This window comes from Topomyia yanbarensis, chromosome 3, assembly GCF_030247195.1.
Source record: "Topomyia yanbarensis strain Yona2022 chromosome 3, ASM3024719v1, whole genome shotgun sequence".
NCBI classification, from domain to species: Eukaryota; Metazoa; Arthropoda; class Insecta; order Diptera; family Culicidae; genus Topomyia; species Topomyia yanbarensis.
Window position 1 is genome coordinate 288,192,838 of NC_080672.1, and position 27,038 is coordinate 288,219,875.

Sequence of the window (27,038 nt, forward strand, 5' to 3'; positions counted from 1 at the left end):
AGAAAACGTGACATGTCTAAAATATGAGCACAATTGGTATTGCGTGAAGAACGGGTAATATTATACGGCACGTAGTCAAAGTAAAAGAATATAAAACGGGTTTGAAAATTGCGCTCGATGAGCCTTGTGAATAATGGTTAATTTGATTGAAAAGACCCTTTTTTTTAAATTGGGTTGGGGACACAGAGAAGAATAATACATTAATAAAATACTGAGAATTGAGTGAGTAGTAGTGAATTTCCGGAGACACCTCGAAAGAAAATGGTTTTACCGTGTACCTAACTCTTAATCTACTGGGTTAAAATTTTGAAATTTTGATCTGTATTTGCCCACATAATTCTTCAGGTAACGCTTTCTTCCATCTTTTAATTTTTAATGCCAAAAATTCGAATTGTAAGTTTCTGTATTGCCAAAAAAATAAATTGTTTTTTATTCACCGTGAAAACATTCCCTACCCCTACGCTCTTGAGTTTACTATATGGAGCAATCTTTGATAACAACGAGCAGCGCTACAGTGTTGCAATATCGCATCGAAAGAAGATTGAAATTGGATGCCTTCGGATGATTATTGTAAATTAAGCTTCAGCAAGGCAAGGTAACAGAGCAGTGAATACTCAAGCAGCAGATAAGCCACAAGCAATTGTAACCACAACGATTGTTATAAATGATAAAGTTCCAGTCCAATTTATGGTTTTTAACAGCCTTTCGTAAAAACTTAAGGAATCAGATGCACGTTCCTATATAATCTATAGTGACGATAACTGTAGGGTCTTATCTGTAGAAGCCACCTACCAGAATGGAATCAGGTAGATCTCTGTCAGAGTCGTGGTACCAATAGTACCGATACCGAAATTGCAGGGAATACCGACCCATTTTTGGTTTCGAAATACCAATATTGAATAAAAATAAGTACCTGTATTTTTGGTAGTATTCAAAACTTTTGATAAAGACTAAAATATAAAGTGTGTGTGGAACAAGAAAACAAATTTTAAACGATAGCAATCTCCCATCCTGAGCATACAAAAGCCCATAAATCTCCTATGTTAATGGTCCAATTTAACCCATATGCACAGTGATGCAAAACTGGCTAAAACCTTAATAATGAAATCCAATATTCCTCATCAAAAATATTTTTTCTTCGGTTCCAAATAGCTGATCTAATAGCCTACAAAAATTTTGGTGTTTGAAAATCTCTAAGTATTTTTTGGATGTTAAGATCTGATTAGGAATGAGGTATTTTCAGGATTCGATCTGTTTTAAAACGCCTAACTCATAATTGAATTTAGAACATGTTCATCCAAAGTTAATTTCAAATATTTTTATAATTCATGCACGTTAAACCATTATGAAACAAAAATAAACATTGGATCAAGGAAAAAAGCTAAAATGTTTGATAGAGAATTTTCTCCAACCATAATATTGCAATTTTTCCATGAAAGTTATGAAAATTACTCAACATTCTTCTAAAGAAGCATTCAATTACGCATCCAAAGAATGATCGGTGATCAAAATCGGTTCAAAAATGATTAATTTTTAACTTGCTTAACTTTAACTTTTAACTTTTTAAAATTTCAAGCTCAAAAATCACACGCATACTTTTGAGTGCATACGTAATCGAGCAAAAAAGAATCTATTTTTTTGAAAATTTTATATGAGACTGTCCCCTTAAAAGTTCATGCGAGCAAGTTTCTAATTTGGGAAAAAAATAATAACTGTGACATTGTGCAAATTCCCGAATGGGAAAATTTTGGTCTATTCCAATTTTTTTGTGCATAAGGACACAAGACCTTACATAAAGTATGGTTATTATTTTGGTGTTTCGGATTCTCCTCGTCAGTAACTAGCACTAACTGGGTGTCTAGTTAGACGATGTATCTAAACTAGTACCAAAATTAGCACTACCCGAATAGAAATGCACAACAGTATTACAGCATATTCTATTGTTACATTACAACGAAAAACTATGTTATTCTGAAAAATTTACAATGGAAATATAATATCATTTGTTGTTTCTACATCCAATTTCATTGTAAACCCGATTTTTACATCGAAAAAGGGGGGTCGTTAAGGGATGTAACAATGAAAAAATTTGTCTTCCAACACATTCTGAAATCAAAAACATCGATTTACATAGTTTTTCCGTTGTAGGCAGGGTTTTTCCGTTTTGGAGGCATGAAGGACTGCATCATAAGGGCATGTTCAGGAGCGTTTTATTTTATATAGGAGTTTCAAAGTAGAACTGGAACTGAAACATTCACATCCCCAGCAGAGCGTTTTGTTTTATTATTTCGACCAGTTTTGTTTCAAAATTTAAAACTGTTATACGACGCCGTTCTATTTGTTGCTGATTTTAAAACACGTTTAGAACTGTGTTTTAAATACATGCAAAGTTTTCAGCAGAGACACTTAGAACCGATAGGCTGGGGAAAAATAAATTTGAATGCAGTAACGCTGAAGCCATGGCTAGACATGAATTTTAAACTGAATAGAACACCCGCCAAAATTGCTGCTGGGGACAGAAAGTTCCAGTTTTAAAATTTTCCGTTTTATTTTATAGAACTGTCAAAATTATAAATCTAAAACTGAAATTCTCCTGAACATGCTCTAAGTACATTGATGTTACAAGAAAAGTTTTTGTTAACAAATAAAACTTGTAAATTTAACGTTTCTACGATCAATTTTGATATTACTTTCTGTTCGGGTAGTTAGACACTAAAATCCAAAAAGTCACACGTCTTGTGTGAACACTAAACAACTGGCTTATACCATACTTTATGTAAGGTCTTGTGTCCTTATGCACAAAAAATTTGGCATGGACCAAAATTTTCCCATTCGGGAATTTGCATAGTTCCAGGCGTTTGGTTCTTCAAACCAAAAGACAGTTTCGGTTCGTATTCCTCGTCGGCAAACAGAACTTCTGTGCTTACTATCGAGACATCACTCGGTATAAGCCAGTTGTTTAGTGTTCACGCAAGACGTGTGACTTTTTGGATTTTAGTGTCTAACTAGTGCTAATTTGGGTACTAGTTTAGATATATCGTCTAACTAGACACCCAGTTGGTGTTAGTTACTGACAAGGAGAATCCGAAACACTAAAATAAAAACCAAACTCAGACATTTTCCAACCGATTTTGATCATAAATAGGTCGTTGGATGTAGCATTACATGTTCTCCCTGATTCTCTATTTAAACATAGACGCTTTCTTATAAAAATGTAGGGTAATTTTCATATTTTTAATGAAAAAAAATCGCAAAATATTGGGTACTCGCACATTTTTGACTCAAAACCTCACAGTTCTTTTAATAAAAGTACATGACACTGCATACCGTTGGTCAAGTAATTTATTCTTCTTTCCAAAACACTTAGAGAATTTAAAATATAATGAAAAAGGACCGCGTAGAAAAAAATTTCGTGCTGAAAATCCTGAAAAATGGATTTTTTGCTATAAATCAAGATTTTGAGGGTATATTGAATTGATCAAACGTGGTTTTGTGTTGTATTTGAAGAGATCTACAACCTTTATCATACCACTTTAAAAGAACATTCATTTTTTTATTTTGTGCAACCGTGTTATTTGTGAAATGCTATGCTACTTTTTTCTCATATTTATTTTAGACGTGTACGCCAAAATCATTGATGTTAAACAATCAATAATATGTTGCTATGTTGACCATGGAAAACTCTAACAACGTTTGTCATAATACTGATAGTAGCCACAGGTTGTTACATTTTTGATATATACTAGAGTGAATTCCTGTTATATTTTTTGTTATGTTAACTCTTCAGAAGACCAGAGTTATTATTCAGCTTGTAATGAAAAATTTTTATAACAAAGTAACGCATTCTGTAATAATTTTGTTTTTACCTTCTGATCAGATCATTGTACTGAACGGAATTATAATTTTGCGTTAATCAGTAAATTATGTTTGATTTTTTTGTGTTTCGAATTAATATCGTCAGTCACTAGCACCCACCGGATACTATCCAAAATTTCCAAACGGGGAAATTTTGGGTAAGACCAATTTTTTTTCTGTGCATAAGGACAGAAGACCTAACATAAAGTATATTTTTTTTTTTAGTATTTCGAATTCTCTTCATCAGTAACTAACACCAACTTAATGCTAGTTAGATAAGTCTAAACCAGCACCAAATTGGCGCTAGTTAGACACTAAAATCCCAAAAGTCACACGTCTTGCGTGAACGCTAAACAGCTGGCTTATATCAAGTGATGTCTCGATAGCAAGCACAGAGGTTCTGTGCTGGGTGTCTAGTTAGACTGATTAGAACAATTTGTGTTTAACTAGGGTATGATTTGTAAATTTTAATAATGCCCAAGCAATATGAGTATCAAAACCCTTCAAATTGTCTCGGAAGTCTGTTTTTGATTGTTACGGGATCCTATGGAAATTTGAAAAATGGAATTGGAATGGAATGGCCACTCACGGCCCCACGGGAACCTGCTCCGGAATGTCCGTTCCGGGGTCAAATCACCAAATGGTTCCAAAACCACGCAATACAGCCTACTGATACAATTCCAAGAATTTTGATACCCATATTGCTAGTACTCCATTGAAGTTCGCAAATAGTACCCCAGCACTGGAACCTGCTTCCGGAAATCCGGATTCCCGGGAACCGAATGAAGTAACCCGACTTATTTTTACCATAAGTCCAAAAGTGGATGAGTTCTTGAATCCAAAACCCAAAAGTATCGAAATCGGTTGTATATTACCTTAGTAGTATATTACCTGCATTTGTTTTGCACATTGCCTGAATGATTGCAATAATCATGAATTAACAAACACTACGGTTAATACATGATCCTCTTCCCATGTCGAGATTATTCTGGGTGTCCTGAACGAATGCTGATACGGTGACAAATCACTTAGCTGCGCAAGCAAATTACGTATTAACAGTGAATAGCCAAATCATGAAAACAATAGGGATAGCCAGTATATCCTACTGGGAATGTAATATAATCCAATATATAATATAATGAAATTTTATATTAGACAAAAATTATTTATTGTTCATAATGAATTTCTCTTTTTGTTCCCCGTAGCCTTTCGTTTTCTATAAAAACTAATTAGGTGACGTTTATTCTTGTTTGGCATCTTCGTCCGATTAGACATGTAGGTTTGTGTGCGATCGCAACTTTTGAAAATGCTACCCAAACATAAACTTCATTAATGAATGCAACATACGTTAATGAGGTGTGAACATCCCTCCTATTTGTGTGCTAAAATACCTACCTGTTGTTTGGTCTAGATTACCATTAAATTTATCAATAATCGTATGGAACTGCCCCGAAATCTCGAAGCCGAGTGAAAACACAATCCATAATATTCCATGTCTCGTCTTCGCCCCATAACGTTATGCTGATACAATTTGTTGCATATAAGCTTGTGCATACGCTATGCCTATATGTATGCTAGAACGACTCATCTTTTTGCCTTTCTCATATTTTTCGTAAACAGCTACTGAAGTTCATTTCACTGATGGAACTACAAAAGATATCGCTTATTAGCATCGATATATGGATAACGAAGAGTTGCCGATTGTACACTAAATTAGACTAGCACAGTCATTACAAGCGCGATCAAAGTGCTCGAACTTACGTCGAAACGGTTGCGTGTCTTTAGTGCACTTATCCATTTTTATCACACTTTTGAGGAGTTTGAACACTTCTTAATAGTATATGATTTCCGTTTCACATATAGGAGATGATGTATGTATACTGTAATTTGAAACAACCTAACATACATGCAATCGGTTGTTACCTTTAGCTTTGGCATTCCCGCAACGCTCTGATCAAGCTATACTCATTGGAATATGACAAAAAAACTGCTAACACAGTCTTTTGAGTAAATTTGATTTTGCCTGTGATCAAGGTTGCATTGCAATGGTTTCGAAAAAAATGTGACGCTGATTTCAGTTTTTGGACCCGGATCACATACATTCCAAATATCTTTCTTTAGATGCTTTAACAATTATGCATTATCGTATACATATTATAACCAGTTTGCAAACTTTTCAAACATAGTTATTTCTTTTATTTGCAGAGTATCATCTTAGTAGCAACGGACAACAACCCCTAGCGTTACTTCAATATTGCTTCACACTTTTGAGGACAAGTATACCCACCAGGGTATAGACGTAGTTGCTAAGTAGACGAAATACAATAAGTAGTACACAAAGGCAATAAAATGGCCAAATTTAGCGGAAAAAAGTGCCGCCTGCTGACGGTGATGACTTTGACGGTGTTTTTCTTCTTCGTGGAGATAGTCGTCGGTTATCTGACCAATTCGATGGCCCTAGTGGCAGACAGTTTCCACATGCTGGGCGACATTGCTGCATTAGTAATCTCGTTTCTATCAATTAAGGTAATAAATTGGTTTTTGGCGGTTTTATGAGGTTGCTATAAGTACCATTTCTCTAATCTATTCGACCAGATGTCACCAAAGAAATGGTCCAAAAATACGTTCGGTTGGGCCCGAGCGGAAGTTCTTGGCGCGCTGGTGAATGCTGTGTTCTTGGTAGCGCTTTGCTTTAGCATAACGATAGAGGCCTGTAAAAGGTGAGTAAGAACGACGCGCGTTAACACGGAATCAAACGTTAGGATTCTTTATAGATTTTGATGCTACCTTTGAAAGCAAATCATCTTAGCTTAAATTTGCAGTGTTATTATTTTTATAATTTTCATAAATGTATACCGGATGATTCCGTAATAAATTCCGTCTGTTTCTTGTCTTATTGTAGAAGATAATTTCAAAGTTTGCGTTTGATCATAAAAGAGTGTCTAGATTCAAAATGATGCCTCTGAATAGCAATGATTTATATTTTCTTTCCGCAGATTTATTGAAGTGGAGCATATACACGAACCGGAATTGCTGATTTGGGTTGGTGTCATTGGACTTATAGTCAATTTGCTTGGAATGTGTCTCCTGCACAGTAAGTATTAATCGTATACTTCGTTGTTGTTATTCGGATAATTCCTACACTTTCTTTCCTGTTCACAGAACACGGAGGTGGTCATATGCATTCGCATGGGGGATTGACACACCAGCACGGACTTGGAGGATCTCACGGCAATCTCACGCATGTGACTAATTCAGACGACAATGAGAATAAATCGTTTATGTATCAGGTTTGTATAGTTGCCATCCAAAGGCAATGTTTACTATTATTTTGAACGTTGAGTTATAGGTATGAGCGACCGAAAATAAAGGTAGGAAGAAAAGAATGTGCTTTGTGAACCCTGCATTACATACATGTAATGGTCGGATATAAACTTCACGCGTAAGAATCTGGATTCTTCGGTTAAACGTAGAAAAAATATCCTTTTGACCTACGTTTAATCCTGGCATTAGTCATGGAATTTGCGTTTCGACCTTCTCATCAGAATCCGACAATAACTTAGTGACGGGACGAAGCTAGCGTCGGATTGACGCTAGCTCCAAAAAAACGAAAGAGTTCAGATTAAAATGATTAGATAATGAAATTGAAACTTGGTTTGGCTTAGCAAACCAATGCAATATGCTCTATTTCTTTTTGGTGGAGAAAAATTCAGATAGAAACTACTTGTTCTCCATTAAGGAGAAAATTGTTTAAAACAACTAAATTGATTGTGGAATTTTTGTTTCGACTTCGTCTCATCAGAATCCGGTACTTAGTGGCAGTATTTAGCTAGCGCTGGATTGACGCTAGTTCCAAAAACCCAATCCGGCGCTAGCTTAGTCCTGTTTACTAAGTTAGTGTCAGATTCTAATGAGACGAAGTCGAAACGCACATTCCATAACTAAATAAGGTTTTATGCTCTTCACGCGCAAAGCTTGCTTTAAATAATTTTCTCCTCAATGGAGAAAAAATAATTTTGACCTAAACCTTTCTCCACTAAGGAGCAATATCTTTTTCGGGTGAGAACTTTATAAAACAAATACTATGCAGAATGACTTTCGCCGATTTTTTTTTTGCTTGAAGTTTATATCCGACCATAGACTTTTCTACTGCTTATGTACGTACGCGTCACATGAAACAAATACTACTAGCTGGTGGAAATTGATGAACAAAGACGGCAAAAGCAAATAGGACCAAGAAACTGTATATCAATAGTTCGTTTTCGCTTTCTCAGCAAACTAGAGCCGTAGTGAATGCACATTAATTCATTAATTACTCGAATTACTTTCAATGGCTTATACATAACTGTTTAGGGAGGGCATCTGGTAGTGCTCAAACCGAAGATAATTTTATTTTGCGATTTTAAAGGCAAGGCAACAATGGACCTCTTGTGTAATGTTAAGGTTTATTTTTACATTCATTATACACGAGAAAAAATTTCAGTCGCGCAGAGCCATTCATTTGAGCGTTCCAAGCGTAGATGTCCAACCGTTTCCACGTCGAGGAGCGCCAATTTTATTGACAAAAATTCTATTAGACGTGTGCCCTACAGAAGACCCATGTAGCTTAATCTCAACGTTGACGAATCGCTATGTGAGAAGTATATGTGCTTTTCGGACAACAGAAAATCATTTCAATCGGGCGATACGAGTTGTGATCGGAGGCTGGGTTTCCTAGTTTTTGGATGGCGATTATACACACCTGTCATCAACCGTGTGAGGCCAAGAAAGTTATTAAATAAATTCAACAAGCGTCTTTCGCCAGAGTCTGGCAGATTCTACAACAAGTTGAATTTTATTCTGTTTGGTCATGGGGCTTTATTGTTTCATGATAAGGGAGCAAACGAGAACTCCATAATCGAAAAACATGTTTTGTTAGAGGTATCAGAAGGGGACGGAGAGCGGGAGGTTTTCTGTGTTGGGTCGGAATCTGGACAAACCTTGGCGAAATCGAATATCCAATGGTTTGAATATTCCACGCTCTCGTTAGTACTGTTTCGGTTACCCACGACTCACCATTCGTGCTCGTGAAATGGCCTGCGTTAAGCCGAACCCAATTAATCGCCATATTTTTTTTTATACCAAAATTCATTTTTCGATAATTAATCAATAAGTTAATGAACACTTATTTCCTTTCATTTGCTATTTCAGTTCACAAAATAAATAGATGGATGTTTCTAGTGCTTCATTAGATGCAATAATGTTTTAAAGCATGTATCACAAAATGGCGCTTGGTCCTCGTTGGCTTAAGGGGTTACATACCTTTTTGTGCGAAAAATGTCCAGAAAGTTTAAATTTACGTAAAGGCACAACGTAATGATTTCATTACATCAAACTTATGGTATTTTGGTAGTACATTTTTCAGTGAAATAAACAAGCATAAGTTTAAAAAAAAAAATTATAATTGGCGGAGTTATGGCTTTTTTCCCAGAAACAGTTTTTTTATTTAAAAGGCTTGCGGTTATCACGATTGTATGCCAACAGATCAACTAAAATCCCAAAACTCAAGAAATTCCATTAGTATTTGTATTCCTCGTACCTCGCACCTTAACGATTAGTTGAATAATTTTTCCTGTATTCGGGAACGTTTTTCCTAATAAATCGCTTTTTTAAACTTTAAAAATTGTATTAAAAAATTCTCATCTTCAAAACAAAAATTTATGCATGAAAAAGGAATCGTTAAGGTAGGAGCAAAATTATTTACGATCAAATTGAAAAAAAAATTGAAGAAAATCGGTTGAGTGATTTTTCGCCAACCGTAATCACGGCAAGACTAATTTTGGAAAAACGACATTTTGAGATAATCGAGTTTAAAATTTCAAGTTACCGCTGCTCTTGGTAGACGAAGCGCGCTTGGAAGCGCTGTAACATTTCATCTATTTGTCGGATCTCTATAAAAAATTGGGAAAATATTCTCTAGGAGTTGTACTTTCAGATAAAGCATTAAGTTCAAAAGAGTTGGAAGATTTGATTGAACCATTGGCAAAAAAATCGACTGCATCATGTATACAATTTACTGCTTTCGAACCTTTCTAGAATGGCAATTCCATAGAGAAAAGGACATCCCATCACGGACACTCTCACGATTCCCAGATGAACATGCATGGCGCGTTCCTACATGTGATGAGCGACGCTCTCGGCAGTGTGATTGTGATAATTAGTGCACTTGTAAGTACTGGTAAATGCGTGCAGTAAACACAGAATCTCACAACTTCTCCTTCCATCCAACCAGGTCGTCCGTTTTACCGATTGGGAGTACAAACTGTACATGGATCCAGCCCTGTCGATTCTTCTGGTCGTATTGATTTTGAATTCAGTGTGGCCTTTGCTACGTGATTCAGCGTTGATTTTACTGCAGACGGTTCCCACCCACATACAGGTTGATGCAATCCAGCGCCGTCTGCTGGAGAAGGTGGACGGTGTTTTAGCTGTGCACGAGTTTCACGTCTGGCAACTGGCTGGTGATCGGATCATCGCTTCGGCTCACATTCGCTGTAGGAATCTGTCCGAGTATATGAAGATTGCCGAAAAAGTGAAGGAGTTTTTCCACAATGAAGGCATCCACTCGACGACGATTCAACCGGAGTTTGTGGAAATTGAGACCATTAAAAGCTATTCGGGTGAGTGTTTGGGCGAACGTTTCATACTTCTTGATGTTCGATAATTTGAAATATGCATTTTATTTATGTAGGTTCTGACGGTTTTTCAAACAGCCTGAATGGCAGTGCCACGCAAGATTGTTGTGCGCTAGATTGCCCAACTACCGACGAAGCTAGCTGCATTAAAGCAACGTGTTGCCAAAATAATAATACGATTAAGGTAAGTACCAGTAATATTTGCAAAAATGTCCTTAATTTTACAAAAAAAGACTTCGGATGCTGTCTCTGTTAAATAACATTTAGCTGCCTTGTCGTAAAATGTGTCCATAGGGTCAATCGAATAACTTGCTTTTGTACAACTAAATCTAAAGCGAAAAGCAAAAAGTGTATTGTAATTGCCCGATGGAGAACTTCTCAATGAAAACGTTTTTATAACGATCTTTATACATGTTTTTTTTTTTAAATTTCATACTAATTGTCAGATAACACTGTAGTTTTATTACAGAATATAATTCTAAATGTCATTTCAAATCAAAATGCATTTAACAAAAAATCTTCCAAAATGCGATAGTGGTCGATATATTTGGAATTTTACTCCACAAAAAAAATAATTCGTGAAATTGTGCCCTATTTAAGGTTCAAGAAACCTTTTTTGGGCATTTTTTTATTGAATATGATTCTAAATTCCATTCCAAATCAAAATGTTCAAAAAATCAAAGTGCTTTTCGAAATCCATTTTTTCTTTTCTCTAGATTTTTGTTGACAAAATATAAAAAAATAAAAAAATGTTTTTTTCGGGTGCCCTACTGGACCTGTAGAGCTAGGTTCTCGGAAGGGCTCCTCGTCAGAATCACTCACTACAAGTGCAGACGGGGAAATGTCACCGACTAAAACACATAAGGCCAATTGCAGCGGGCCGTGATTCTGAATGTGAAATTCATTTTATTGTTCAGATATGTGCGGGTGTAGGGACTTTGTGATCGCGAAGGGCTGAGAGAATTTAATCCGGGGTAGTATTCGACCTCGGTTAGCGAAATGGTTATCGACTACTGATAACAATAATTTACTCGTTTAACAGAATTCTGACAGCGTATTCCTCATATATTATGAAGCAAGCCATAGGAAAAATTAGAATCGAAACGGTTCAATAAATTGACCCAGAGAAACCTAAAAAATCCCATTCTACAAAAAAATTTAATAACTTTCACACAATTTTCATCCGATTTAAATTAATAATAGTTTAATTTCATCGGTCATGAGCTGGCTTTCATTCGCCATAAAAATATAGTTGCTTTATCTTGCCCAAAATGTAGACTAAACGCTCATTTTTCTTAAAAAATAAGGAAAAATTAAGAAAAAGTTCAATAAACTCGTAAATTACGTCAAAACCAGTAGTAAACAAAATGTTCAAACGACCGAAAGTGCATTCAATTACCTTTAATTCAACATAATAGTATTTCATTTCGATGCACTACAACTGAAAATATTTGGATTTTACTAAACGTACTTTTTATTTTAAAGGTGAAATTCATTTTTTACTGTAATTCGAAAACTGTTTTTCGTAATTTTTAGACTTCATTTTCGGATTCATCACACGATTTTACATTGAAAATGACCACCAGCTTATTGAGTTCAGAAATGCTGTAAACTAGTGTTATTAACGTAACAAGCATTTCCTTGTGATACTGAATGTCTAATAATTCATCCCCCTAAAAGTGAGATATCTTTAGAGAACTATTCATTGAAACTTCAAAAATAATCATCAAAATGTTAAAGAAATATTCTAGACCCCCCATGAAACATTTCAAATTTGGTCTCAGATGAAAGAGGAGTATCTAAGCATGCGATTGTTGAGTATTTCAGCGATACTGATTTTTTTTGTTTAAATATTGTTCTACTAAAGACACCGTGTCGGGGTGTTATAAAGTTGGCGCGATCGTAAGCGTAGATGTGCGTGGATAAGCGTTCGTATGTAACGTTTCTGTCGCATGTGCTTGAGCGCATATGACTTCCCATGTATAAATTCGATGTTGTTACTGTGTGGCCGTTCACATAATCGCGTGTGGTCTTGGATGGTCACGCGGGCCGTCATTCTGATATTAAGTTTTCGGTTTACGGTTCAGATTCTGACAGGGAGTGAATTACCCTATATCGCTAGAGTTCCCGGTCAAGTCGCCATGGAATGTTTTGTCAGATGGATTTAAAAGCGCTATTTTTAATTGGTCCAATTGAAGGCATGGACCTAGACTTCTGGTACGGAGGATGGAGTTTGTAGGTTTACGCTTGAGACCAGGGTTGTTAACCCGATGGATTCAACGTTATCGTTTTAACGCGATATCGTTGAATCGATATTTTTTCCGTTAAATTCAATGGCGTTGATTTTTGCGTTGATTTCATCGATCATCGTCAACGTACATCGATGAATGTAACGTTAACGTTATCGGAAATTTTGCGTTGATTTCTCTTTTAATCCTCCGAAAGTCGCGAAAAAGGCTTCGGAACAAATTGTTTTTCTCCTATTTCGTTGAAAGTTGCAGCAACGCGCGATGGGTATTAGCTAGTATTCTATAAAACATGCAATATATACACTCCAAAAAGTTGTTACTACAAGCTCATAAAATAGTCAAGTAAAACAAGAGTTAGAGAAATTTAGAAATTGACGAATTTCGCGCCAACTCGACCAAATGTTGGAGGCACCCCCTCAGATTTGAATGAAACTTTCTGTACATGAGAACTTTGTCACAAAAAACCACTTTGCATACTTTGTTTTACCAAAAATGATCTAGATTGTCTTTTGGAAAGGGTCAAACTGTTTTTACCATTTTTCTTCAAATGGTTATGTCTAAAATTGACAAATCCTATGAAAAATGTTGTAGGAGTGATTTTCACAAAATTAGTCAAATTTTTGAATAAAAATATTGAAACAAATTCTTAATCGACTCCTACACTGAAAAAAATCGATTATAAAAATTTAAAGTCGATTAAAAAACCCGTCTTTGATTTGGATGAAAGTTTGTTCTCTACGTCAAAAATTCAAGTTGGGCACTTTGAAGAAAAAAAGGCATTTGAAAAAAGTTTTCCTTGTCCAAACTAATTTTTTGCAGTGTATTTTTATCTAAAACTAAACCAATGAAAGTCATAATCAGAACAGAATCCGATTTCCCAATTGCTAGTTGCCTGATACATGCAAAAGGTATCAGTAACGAATTTGGTATAAATTCATAACAAACTTGAATGAAGTCTGGAAGACTGAAATACTGGTAGACTGGAAGACTTTTCATCTCAAAAATGATAAATTTCATGAAACGATTGACAAACTTTTCTAAAATTTATGTTTTGTCTGATGGAGCAGCAGTACAATACAAAAATAAGAAAAACTTCGCAAGCTTGTGTAGATTCTAGTCAAGGTATGAATTAAGCGCAGAATGCAATTTTTGCAACATCTCATGGAAAAGGATCCTGTGGTGCCATTGGTGGCACTCTCAATCGAAAGTCAAAAAGAGCCAGTCTTGCTCGCGACTATGGAAATACCATAACTTCCCGAGAGTTATATAACTGGGCGGTGGAACAAACGGATAAAAATATCACAAAATTAAATTTCTGCTACATATCCACTGAACAGTACAACAAATGAAGTAATAATATAATATTTGTTTAATAACATGAACTATTTTCAATGGAATTCTTGAATAATAAAAATATATATTTTTATTAATCGAGAATCCCATTGAAAAGAGTTCATGTCATTAAACAAATATTCCATTATTACTTCTTAGTATATACTTAGCTGCTAAATTAGACAATATCTTCTCGCAAACTGAGTTTTATTGGATTCTGAGAAGATTATGACTTTCATTGGTTTAGTTTTCGATAAAAATACATGAGCATGACCATGAGCATGATGACCGCACAATTCGTAGTTGCTACTCCGTGATTGGCCCGAACAGGCTAAATTGCACAGTGAATCAACGAATGGAGCCTGGGAGTAGCTATCCATCCTCAATGTGCACGTTTCGAGAGTTCTATACTTTGAAATGCCAATAACAGCGCCGGCCACGTCCTTACAGTCATCGGGGAAGGAAAGGAATGTTAGTGTAACAAACGTTGTTATGGAGACCGTGTATACCTCTGCATCTCCACTTTTGTCACGGGAAGGAGTTTTTGTTAGTGGGATGGGGTAAAAAGTTGCATAAATTTGGATTCACCTTGATAAGTGATACAATCTATGCAACTCTCAGAAGTATTATCATGTGTTTATTGCTCTGGGCAGCCGGCTGCCGAGAATTTATAATAGATTTATCGTTTGTTGAATTAATTCAGAAATGCTTGGTTTGTTAGAAATGCAACTTCAACTCCGGACTGCCGGCCGTCGAGAGTGTTGCTTATGTTTATTTGAATAAAACGGTACGTGAACGATGTAATTATTGCTTGTTTCTTTACTCCCTCGAAACGCGTCATCCGAATAATACAATATAATACAAAGCGATTACTTTTATCATCTTGAGCCATTTGTTGATATCGAAAACATATGTAATTGATTATTGCGCACTATAAATATTATTTATAGCGTTAAAACTTTGGTTTTATTATATGCAACGAGACGATAACTATGTATTGTTTTCTTTCTCGACGAAGACGTCACGCAATAGCCATTGGCACGCGTTGTTATGCTAACTGGAGTGCATCATGAGCAAAATATAAGCATCGCCTAAGTACCAGAAACAACCGACTTTGCACGGCGAACATACAACCGACGACAATCGCGCGTAGTTTTTATGATAACTAATAGAAATAAAGCAAGAATGCAGACAAGAAGAACGATAAGAATAGCACTTATTTAATACAACAACGTGCAAATACTAGAAAATGCAAGTAGTGAAGTAAGTTTTCATCAAAACTATCTATCATTCTCAAATCAAACCCATTAATCTTTCCAATGATGTTCCAGTACATATTGAAAGTTTTATAATTTCGACTAGCATATTGTGCAAAGAGCTAAGCAGCAAACGCAAATGCGACCGTTTTATTAGCGGAAGAGAAAGTAAACAAAGAGAGGCTCTCATTCGCACATGGGACCCTTTCAATAAGTTTGAGTTAATGGGTACCCATGTAGTTACGCGCACTGGTTTTGTACTTCTTGTGCACTTTTGAGCAGAAGTGAATAACACTACAGTTTCCATTGGCAAACTACTCCGGTGCACAGCCATCGAAAATGACATTATAATATGCAAAGATAAGCAAAGCCTTGGTACTATCAGATGAGCTAAAAAAATTCAATTCGTTAGCTAGTCCACAATACCGCGCATTACTGACTTTATCGTCAACTCTAGACTGATGATAAAGAATAATCATCTTTTACGGAAGGAGGGTAAGATCAAAGTCCATAAGGAAGCGATAAACTAAAGAGAGCAAAATTAGAATCGTTCCTTCAACAATATAGGAAAAAATACACGCATGCTATGTTAACGATAGACACTGAATAGGTATAAGGTATTCTCTCCTTGCTTCAAGTGGAAAACGTTGCTTATCCTCTCCACGTGAGGATAAATGTAATGCCTGAATATAATCTAATATAATATAATACAATATAATACAATATAATATAATATAACATAATATAATATAATATAACATAATATAATATAATATAATATAATACAATATAACATAATATAATATAATATAATATAATATAATATAATATAATATAATATAATATAATATAATATAATATAATATAATATAATATAATATAATATAATATAATATAATATAATATAATATAATATAATATAATATAATATAATATAATATAATATAATATAATATAATATAATATAATATAATATAATATAATATAATATAATATAATATAATATAATATAATATAATATAATATAATATAATATAATATAATATAATATAATATAATATAATATAATATAATATAATATAATATAATATAATATAATATAATATAATATAATATAATATAATATAATATAATATAATATAATATAATATAATATAATATAATATAATATAATATAATATAATATAATATAATATAATATAATATAATATAATATAATATAATATAATATAATATACAGCTGAAACAGGTAAATCAGGGAGCTATAAAATAAATTACTCCATTACTCGCATTAAAAGAAGAAATGTAAAGGCAATGTCAGGGCAACAAGAAAAGACTTCTATCATCTAGCGAGTGGGAAAATATCGATCAGTGCCTACGAAAATGTTAAATAATAAAAATGATAATATTAGCTGTACACATTTCGAACATCGTGAAACAAGCGCCAATCGTAACAAACCCAGTTTGTGCTATGTAAGCTCACAATCATCAATGTACTATATTAAACACGTGTGGGCGAACGTCACATTTGAATGCACCAGTAACTGAAAAGTCGAAGAAAGTATATGGGAATTCGGAATTATTACGTCATAATTTTACACAAATCGAGCAAGAGAGCAAACAGCATTGCCACACCTGTATAGAATCTAATACATTGCCCTACACTAACTGTTAGTATGTATGGGTAAACCGAATTAAATAGTTCACACTCTTTACATTAGTTGGTGTAACAGTAGCTGGATTTTGTAAAACCACGAGCGAACGACACTAATATATATGTTTGTTCGGAGGAAAATCCACCAAAGTTATTGATACACTTGTCGATTGCAAAGCAAATTATAAAAGAATAATTAAAAACATTTACATGGTAGAATAATAAATCAATTAATAAAGTTATAATAAAGGAATGAAATCACCGTAATTCTCCAGTACGACGTAGCCTAGCCATTTTTCTTCTTTCCGACTCTGGTTTAGTTTTCGATAAAAATACACTGCAAAAAATCAGTTTGGACAAGGAAAAGTTTTTTTTCAAATAACTTTTTTTCCTTCAAAATCACTCCTGCAACATTTTTTTGTAGGATTTGTAATTTTTAGACTATAGCCATTCGAAAAAAAATTGGTAAAAAAAAGTTTGACCCTTTTCAAAAAAAAGAGTCTAGATCATTTATGGAAAAACTAAATATGCAAAGTGGCTTTTCGTGATAAAGTCTTCATGTACAGAGGTTTCATTAAAATCTGAGAGGGTGCTGCCAACTCTGTATACGATTTAGTGCGAAATTCGTCAAATGCTTCAGAAACTAACCTCAGAATTTTTATTTCAAATATAATTATATCTTTTTCTATAAACACTGCTGAATATAAAATTAAACTTCTTATGAATACACTATATAATATCTCTGACGAAAAAGGACGAAAACAGAAATCAACGCGAAAATTTACGATAACGCTAAAGTTGAATTCAACGCAGTGCGTTGACGATGACAATAAAATCAACGCCAAATTCAACGCCGATAATGGCGCTGAATTCATCTTTATCGGCGGTAAAGTTGAATTCAACGTTAACAACCCTGCTTGAGACCGAGTTTGAAAATTTATAATGGCCGAGACGATCATATGTTATCATATTTGCGAGATCGCGAGTGTAAGTTGCGTGGATGATCGCGAAAGGCTTAAGCATTTGTATGTGTTTGTCGCGTGTATGTGACTTCGCGTGTAAAAAATCGATTTTTGTTTAATGGATATGAGATTGCGATTATATGTGCTAGAACGTTCACTTAGTCACTGGGGTGTTAACCTGTACTCGAGATCGCCAGCGCCGGTGTCCGTGGCTTATTACGAAGGACTCGAACGTTTGTATATTAAAGTTTTTGTCGCATGTGCTAGCGTGTATTATAATTTTTTATAAACGTGTGGCCATTCGCGTATTATTAAATGATCGCGCGCGGACCGTGAGTCTGGTGCTTAATTTTAAATGTATGGTTCAAATGCTAGAAGAGCTAGAGATCTCCCATTTCATTAGAGTTTCCAGTCATGTCGCCATGGGACGTGTTGTCTAGGAATATGAGCGTCATTTTTTTATTGGTTCAACTGATGCCATGCGTCCAGGCTGCTAGGATCGAGGGTAGAGACTTCCGGACGTGACCGATTCATGAGATTGCGTTTGTAAATCTATAAGCGCTAAAACGTTCGCCTAATTACCGGGGTGTTTTAGTGTTGGCGAGATCGCGGGCGTAAGTATGTGTGAATGATTGCAATTGCATGTTTGCATTTGTGACCAGGTGTGTGTTATCGCGAAGCTCGAAATGAGAGAGAATAAGCAATTTCTTGTATTAGTATTAGTGCTGACCGGGAATTGATGATTCACGTGCGTCGGTAAATTAATCGTACCATAATTAATCCAATCCGATCTTACCGAATGAATAGAATAAAATGCACGAATTAAACATTGGTAAAAAGTGACCAACGAATCCTAGGAAGGGTTGCCCACTAATCTATTATAGACACCAGTTTTGCGTCCATTCCCTGACCCAGTTGTCACAAATACTCAGACGAACACATGCATATGTAGACATAAGACTAGCACATAACAATTGCATACTGATACTAAAACGTACAATAGGGATCTTTAATTTGGAAAAAATATGTCGGTTTTTTCATATGTATTGATAGTGGGTGTCCTTATGAATACACTCATATTATTTTTAAACCTTAATTATTCTTTTCTGTGCTTTAAATTTAAAAAAAGCAAATTAAATTCAGCCAACAATCTGACAGTTGTCCTACTAAATGACGTATCTGCAAATATCTCGTTCGCCTTATTGTTAGCCAGGACAGTACCCCACACAGCATGATCTAGCACTTTTGCAATCTGCTAGTGGCTTGCAATCTCAAGTTTCGTGTGTAAACTATGGTAGATCTGATAAGGGAACCTATAGAGTCGTGCGATTCGCATGGGTTTGGATGTGTTATTGTCCTAAAAGGAGACAATCTAAAACTGTTTTTTTAATCGTTTCGGTCTTAGAAATAAAAAAAAAAGAATTGAGATATAACTCACAGTACTAATCTACATTAGTAAATGCCATAACCCGCAGTCAACATTTAATCTAAACTGGCCTCTACAGAGCAGATGACATCATTGATTGGTGAATGAAAAAGCATCAATGATTTAATCAATAAAATGAAGATGCACGGTATAGCCATGAACATCCCGTCAACTTGAAAGTGAATGATTAGGGGAGGCTTTGAATTTGAGTCACGGTTGAAGTGAATTGAACTGAAAGTTGGCATTTGAAAATGAAAATTTGCATCACTGACCCGCACACCCCTAAAGATCCCTATTATTATAACACAACCGCTAATAGGCTTCTACTATTACATTTTTTTTAATTAGTCTGTGCACGGTGACCGTAAATCGACACACAAAGACTCTCATTGCGAGCTGTATCCTCAATTACTGCTATTAACCTATTAAACAATATCTGCAAACACAGCCCACAGAAAAAGGCAATACACGGTGATCCGTTAGGCAGCGAAGCCAGCGTGCACAGGTTAATGGTTGACCCGTGTAGTTTGGGCTGGCGCAGAGTATTAAGAAACACAAAACATAAAAAGGCCCATAACCGCTCTCGGTTTCCTTGATGCAGCACTATCAAGGTGCAATGCAATAACCATCTTAAAGCACTTGTCTGTCAGAGGTTCTTTAAAACTGCTGCATAAATATGCCTGATGATGTTTGCAATACCGTCAAACCCGTCAACCTAGGGGAGGGTAAAAAAATGTTTTGTTATGCAATTTATATTTTTAACATGCTTTTTTGTTTTTGTAGAATAAGATAAATATAACAAGTAAAAAAGTCTCGTAGACTGCGAAACGATCATTAGCTTGTAGAAAAAGTTTGTTCTTTCGCCTCGAAAAAAATAAAACATGAAGGCTTATCAAGAAAAAATACAAAAAAAGAGATTTGTAGTTTCGTTATTGATCTAAGACAAGCTCAAATTTCATAAAGAATCAATAGATTGTAATGCCTGTGAGTAACGAATCATCCTTCAATGTACAACTTTTGATGATCCCCAAATTATTTTGTGATCAACACCAGCGCCAGTCAGACACGACCATAGATCGCAGCAGGTTTCAGCTTCGTGGGATTCGGTAAATAAGAAATTTCCTGAGAAATCCCAGACATAAAAGAAAATAAAAGTGGATTTTTTTGCTTAGAAAACAAAAAAAAATAATCGAAAAGTTTCCAAACTCGATTGAGTGCATGATCCGTTCTAAAACATTTGTCAGAAGATATTCATTTGGTAAACAACACTTTATTGAACCATTTGATAACTCGTCACTAAGTTTAAATGACATCAACTTCTTCAAGATAATGTTTCAAAGATTTTCTTCCATTTAATTCCACTATGTGTTTATAGTTAGATGCACTTGCACTTCACTATTTAACAGATACCGGTATTTCGATTACTACTTGTAATCTTCTTCAGTGTTTGTATAGACTGATACAAACACTGAAGAAGATTACTAGTAGTAATCGAAATACCGGTATCTGTTAAATAGTGAAGTGCAAGTGCATCTAACTATAAAAACGTAGTGGAATTAAATGGAAGAAAATCTTTGAAACATTACATACATTCCACTAAGACCTCCGTTCGCGTATATATTGTTCTTCAAGATAATTTTGGTATATATATATATATATATATATATATATATATATATATATATATATATATATATATATATATATATATATATATATATATATATATATATATATATATATATATATATATATATATATATATATATATATATATATATATATATATATATATATATATATATATATATATATATATATATATATATATATATATATATATATATATATATATATATATATATATATATATATATATATATATATATATATATATATATATATATATATATATATATATATATATATATATATATATATATATATATATATATATATATATATATATATATATATATATATATATATATATATATATATATCTTGAATAAAATGATTCAATTGTTCCGGCATGCGAAATTGTATGCATAATTCATTACAAAATTGATATTACAGCTCCAGTACAATACATTAGATAAATATGGATTCGATGAACCAACCAAATATTTCCGAGGACGCTCTAGCAACTTTCCTTATTTTGAATAGCATTTAGATCAGGCACGATATCTCTACAAACCATCCAAATTTTTGAAACAAGAACTAATCGATTTTTTTAAGAAATCAACTCCATTTTTATAACTAAATTTTGTTTGCAAACCTTTCCCTCCCTAAGGTTTACGGGTTTGACGGTATTGCAAACATCATCAAGCATCAATTACTTTAAGATGGGTATTGCATTACGCCTCGACAGTGGTGCATCGAGGAGACCGAGAGGGCTTATGCGTCTTTTTTATGTTATATGTCTTTTCATACTCTGCACCAGCGCATTCCAACGCTAAACCACTGGTCTATGCGCGGTGGCGTGGCCGACTGGCGGATCGACGTAGATTGACTTTTGCTGTGTGCCATGTTTGCAAATATTGTTCTATTGGTGGTATTCGTGGACGGGGCTCACGGAGGGAGTCATTATGTGTCCATTTATCGGTCGACTTCGTCATCGTGCATATACTAATTAAACTAATTTAATAATTGAATTAAATTGAATTATTTTAATAATTAAATTAATTTAATAAAGTAGAATAAGTAGAAACCTATTAGTTGTAGCTTTGTGATAATCGCAGTTTTTCGTACTAGTGTACAACTGTTATGTGCTAGTCGTATGTGTATCTATGTATGTATTCGTCTGAGTATTTGTGACAGTTAGGTCAGGGAATGGATGCAGAACTGACGTATATGATAGAATAGTGGCTAATACTTCTTTTGATCAATCTGAGCATTTGGCTCTATTCATTGGGGAAAGTCGGACTGGATAAATTAGGGTAAAATAAATTTACCGACGCACGTGAGTCATTCATTCCCGGTCAGCATAGCATGATGAAAGTCTAACAGCATGCAATTGTCGTTAATGATAAATATACATACAACATTTGCTGCATTTAGACGAGTTTGATTGCATGTTACATGTGTTTTTCTATTCTACTTCATTGGCCTGTTTCTTTTGTGCATCTATTAGTTTGCTTTTTTCATTATTTATGTATACCAAAATAGTATTGTTCAATTTATACACTTCTAGTCAAGCTCTTTGCATCTTTTTTCTTTATTCGGCATGTCATGATTCCTTTTATTAGTATATCTTTACTATATGCTATCTGTACTCATATAGGTACAAACGCTCGTGGCCTACGCGATAACACAGGCCTGGCCACGGGTGCGACCATGCAGTTGCAGTAATCCACATATACGCCCGCGATTTCACCTACATGAAAACACCCCGTTAGTTAAGTAAACGTAGCATCTTTAAACTTCCAAACGCGGTCTCAAACATTAACCCACCACTCGCGCGATCATGAAACGGTCACGTCCGAAAGCTTTACCAGTCTGGACTAATGCCTTCAGTTGAACCAATCAAAAAAGTGACGCTCATATTCACTAAACACGTTCCATGGTGACATGGCCTGGAACTCAAGTTTCTCCATAGGGAAACAGACTACCATCTGTACCATACACTAAAAATTAAGCGTAAGATTCACGGTCCGCGCGCGATCAAACAAGAATACACGCTACATCATTATAAAATCAAAATTATACCACGTTACATGGCGACATGACCGAGGACTCTAGTGATATGGGGTAACTTACTCCCTGTCAGAACGTGAATTGTGCACCAAAAACTGTCAGAATGAAGGTCCGCGTGACCATCCAAGAACGCACGCGTACATAGGAAATGCCACACGGTTACAAAATCCAGTCTTGTACACGCGAAGTCACATGAACGCGAGCACACGTGACAAACACGTTAGCATACGAACACCTACGTTCGCGATCTCGCAAACTTGGTAACATCCCGGTAATAAGGAGAACGTATTAGCACTCACGAAGTTTCAAACGCCGTCTCAAACACGAACCTACAAACGTCCGTTTTCGCGCGCTCATGAATCTGTCACGTCCTGAAACCATTATTACCAATCAAAAAATAAAGCAAATATCCACTAGACAACGCGTTCCATGGCGACGTCACCGGGCACTCTAGTGATATGCAGGATCTCACACTCTTTTAGCATCTTAACAGTACACCAAAAAATAAAGTATTAGATTCACGGTCCGCGCGCGATTATCCAAGAACACACGCGAATATGCGAAAGGCACACGGTTATAGAATGGAATACATACACGCGAAGTTTGATACACGTTAGCACACGCGACATACAAACGCACACGCGATCGAACACGTTAACGTACAAATGCTCGAGCTCTTCGCGATTATACACGCGATCGCGAGTCCCTACGCCCGCACATACCTGAACCGTACAATGAATATCACATTCAGAATCACGGCTCGCTACAATTGGCCTAATGCAGTGTTTTAGTGGGCGACATTGCCTGTCTAGTCTGCAAATTGTAGTATGTGATTCTGACGGGGAGCCCTTCCGAGAATCTAGCTCTGCAGCTCCAGTAGGACAACTCTCGAAAAAAAAATTGTTTGCAAACCTTTCTATAGAAGATCTAGCTATAGTAATGAAAAAGTGCTGTTAAATGATCAGATCAAATGCTACTAAGGAAATGGGGCAACGGTCGGCGAAATCATCCATTTTGGCATGAAAACATGAACATTCGGTAATCCTGGGAAATCCGAAAATCCCAGGATTTCTTGGAAACAAATTCCTAGGATGGAAGCTCTATTTCCCACCGTATTTTTCCGTTCGTAACGATTTGAAGCCTAGCCTAGTAACAATTGAGGTTTTATGGTAGTATTATAGCTACTCATAAAACTTAGATTGCACTTGTAGCATGGTATAAAACTTCAATTGTTACGTGGGTTCTGCACTTTGTACGGTCCTTGGCTCTCTGAATAAAAAACTTGGACAGATTCATCTTTTTGGTCACATTTCTGATCGAAGCATTGGGATTTAGCTTAAACGCTTTCTTTACACACTTGTGATCCTGATCACTAATAGAACATCCATTCTGACCTCATTTTTTCCTTCCATGCGATGCTCAGAGTTTGGTAGTAACTTTTAAGCCTAATTTAAATGCTAGCATTCACACTTGTGCGGGACGGTGCCGTGCCGGACAAGTGCAAATGTTCGTATTGCATGAAAGAATATTGGTACTGAACCGGCACTGAAACGAACCGGATATGTGTAAGTAGTACTTTAATTACACGGCTCGCCGTTGACTGCACGATTCCGAGTTGTTTTCAGATGTCCCGATGAGAGAGTTGAGGATATTCCAGGTGCTTGCACAAAATCAATTCGCGACGTTGCTTTTCTAGTGACGCCCTTTTTCCAGTTTTCGAAAAACTGACAGCGATAAAAAATACACTCCAAACTACTTCTACCCAAATTTTCAAGAGAAAATACCTAATGGGTTATTTTCTATAAATGATGTGGGACACCCTTTATTGCATTCAGGTATCTGCAAAGTCGCCATGATTTCAAAGTCAGAACCTAATCTACAAAGGACAAAATCGCTTCCATGCGTCTGTTTTGTCATTTATCGGCATGTCGAAAACAACACACTTTTTTAAGTTGCTGTCCATTTTTTTCAATTTTATTATCAAATTTAACCCCTTTCCGTAAATATCTGATTGAGATAAGCTTGCTTTTCCCATTTTCCATACAAAACTTCGTCCCATAAGTGAGTGTGTATCGAGTTAACGGGACTATTAATAGATTTTGAATTGGAAATTAGTCATAAACGGGGAAACATTTATCACTTTTTGTGATATTACTCGACCGGTTTTGAAGTCTTTTTGTTGTAAATCTTCTTGTTAAATTTTGGGGGAATTATGATCAGTAATCTTTGATCCGGAAAGAGAATTATTGCGATTTCACAATTAAACTTTACGACATCCAGAAAGAAAGACGAGTGCATGAGTAAGATATATGCGACTTTTACCGATTTTTTGGGGAAAATAGTCGAAATTAACCATCAAATAAATCGACACTGATCTTTCATTAGGGCCTATGTCGCAATGTACTCAAATGGAAATGAGTTTCAATATTCGACGATGCATTTCTAAATGCAGCTTTTATTGTAGTTATAATTTACTTTATGACCATGTATTTTTTCATAAAGCATCTTTGGTTAAATCTTATAACAATATAACAAAGAATTTGATGGCTATGTGTTTTTAGTGGGTAGAAACTAAAAGAATGGTTACGCCCAATTTGCATTCCCGTCGTGATTTCGCCCTTCAGCAATCGCCATTTGCGAGAGGGCTAAACCGTGAACATGATTTTCAGAAGGGTGCGGTAAATGGGCTAAACTGACTCTCTTGCTGGGTAGGGCTGGGTAAATAGGCGAGCTTGACAGGATATTTTTTAATAGGGCTCAGCAAATAGGCGCATAGAAACCCAATGCAAATGAAAGCGCCCGCCTTTTTTTGTTTCAAATTTCATGAAAATATCGAAATTTTTTAATATTTATGTGCAAGAACCACGAAGTAGACAAGATCACAGTGGATATTAAGTATCGTTTATATAATATAACCACCGTTTACAGAATAATTTTGTGAATAATAAGCATTCGCCTCTGGTTTGTCAAAAATGTTAGATTAGCCTTTATATTCCATATGAGAAGAAGGGCCTTAATCGAAATCTCGAAGAAAATGTATGTTTCGCCGTTTTGTTTTCTTTAATTAAAAATAGATCTATAAACCATTTTTAATAGTTTTCACCTAAATCTTGTAGTATTTTAGTCGCATAATGCCATAATAGCGAAAACGCAGTTTGTTTACATTTGCGATTTAAGCCGTAATGAAAGATCTATGTCGAAATAATCTAGATTTTTGTGGCTTTATTGACCAAAATGTTTGCAGTTACCAAAAAAATTATTGATCAGTTTGATTAAAGAGAATTTTTATCATGTATATATGTACACGGGATTATTTAAAAAATAATAAATTATATTTTTAAATTTAGAAAAATTGTACCACATGAATGCCTAAGTAATAATTGAGGTTTTAAGGCGCCTCTTTGAGAGCTTCTTAAAACTCAGATTGCACTTGTAGCGTGCTATTAAACTTTATTTGCTACGTCGGTAAAGATTTATACCGAAAGCTAAACTAATATTATGATAGCCCGGGGCTAGTGAGTAGTAGGGGTGCGTTGGTGGTGTCCCCTTTTCTCCATTTTATTTGACAAATGCGCTGTGTCTTGTTTTTTATCTCATGTAGTGCGAAATACATGCTCGAATGTTGCATCACTTTTTGTAAACTAACAAGCACTTTGTAGAAGTTATAACGTGTTTTGGAACGTAATAAATGATTTTGTGTTATTTACGTTGTTATAATCTATTACAATCACGGTTATATTTTTGGAAAGTGCACGATAGTCAAAGAGATCAATAATGAGTACATTACCAACTAGCTTCGGGCTCTCCTACTATTCAGGGCCAAATCCATATCCACTTTTGAATAGGGCTAATAAGATTTATAAAATAAGTTTTGTTTTGCTGATTTCTCTAAATTTGTTATATTTTCTACCCAGAAAATATTTGAAATTGATTC

The 27,038-nt window shown here is 35.1% G+C and overlaps 1 protein-coding gene across 4 annotated transcripts in view; it reads left to right on the top strand.

The window, feature by feature from the left end:
* LOC131693979 (proton-coupled zinc antiporter SLC30A1-like) overlaps positions 1–27,038 on the top strand; it is a 79,044-nt gene that overhangs the window by 19,473 nt on the left and 32,533 nt on the right. For all 4 annotated transcript variants that reach the window (XM_058982297.1, XM_058982298.1, XM_058982295.1 and 1 more), the window contains 7 exons: positions 6,061–6,381; positions 6,451–6,575; positions 6,852–6,949; positions 7,018–7,145; positions 9,931–10,062; positions 10,127–10,514; positions 10,586–10,713. In XM_058982297.1, the coding sequence (XP_058838280.1) occupies positions 6,205–6,381; positions 6,451–6,575; positions 6,852–6,949; positions 7,018–7,145; positions 9,931–10,062; positions 10,127–10,514; positions 10,586–10,713 (1,176 nt within the window). In that variant the 5' untranslated portion in view covers positions 6,061–6,204. The remainder of the gene's footprint in view (positions 1–6,060; positions 6,382–6,450; positions 6,576–6,851; positions 6,950–7,017; positions 7,146–9,930; positions 10,063–10,126; positions 10,515–10,585; positions 10,714–27,038) is intronic.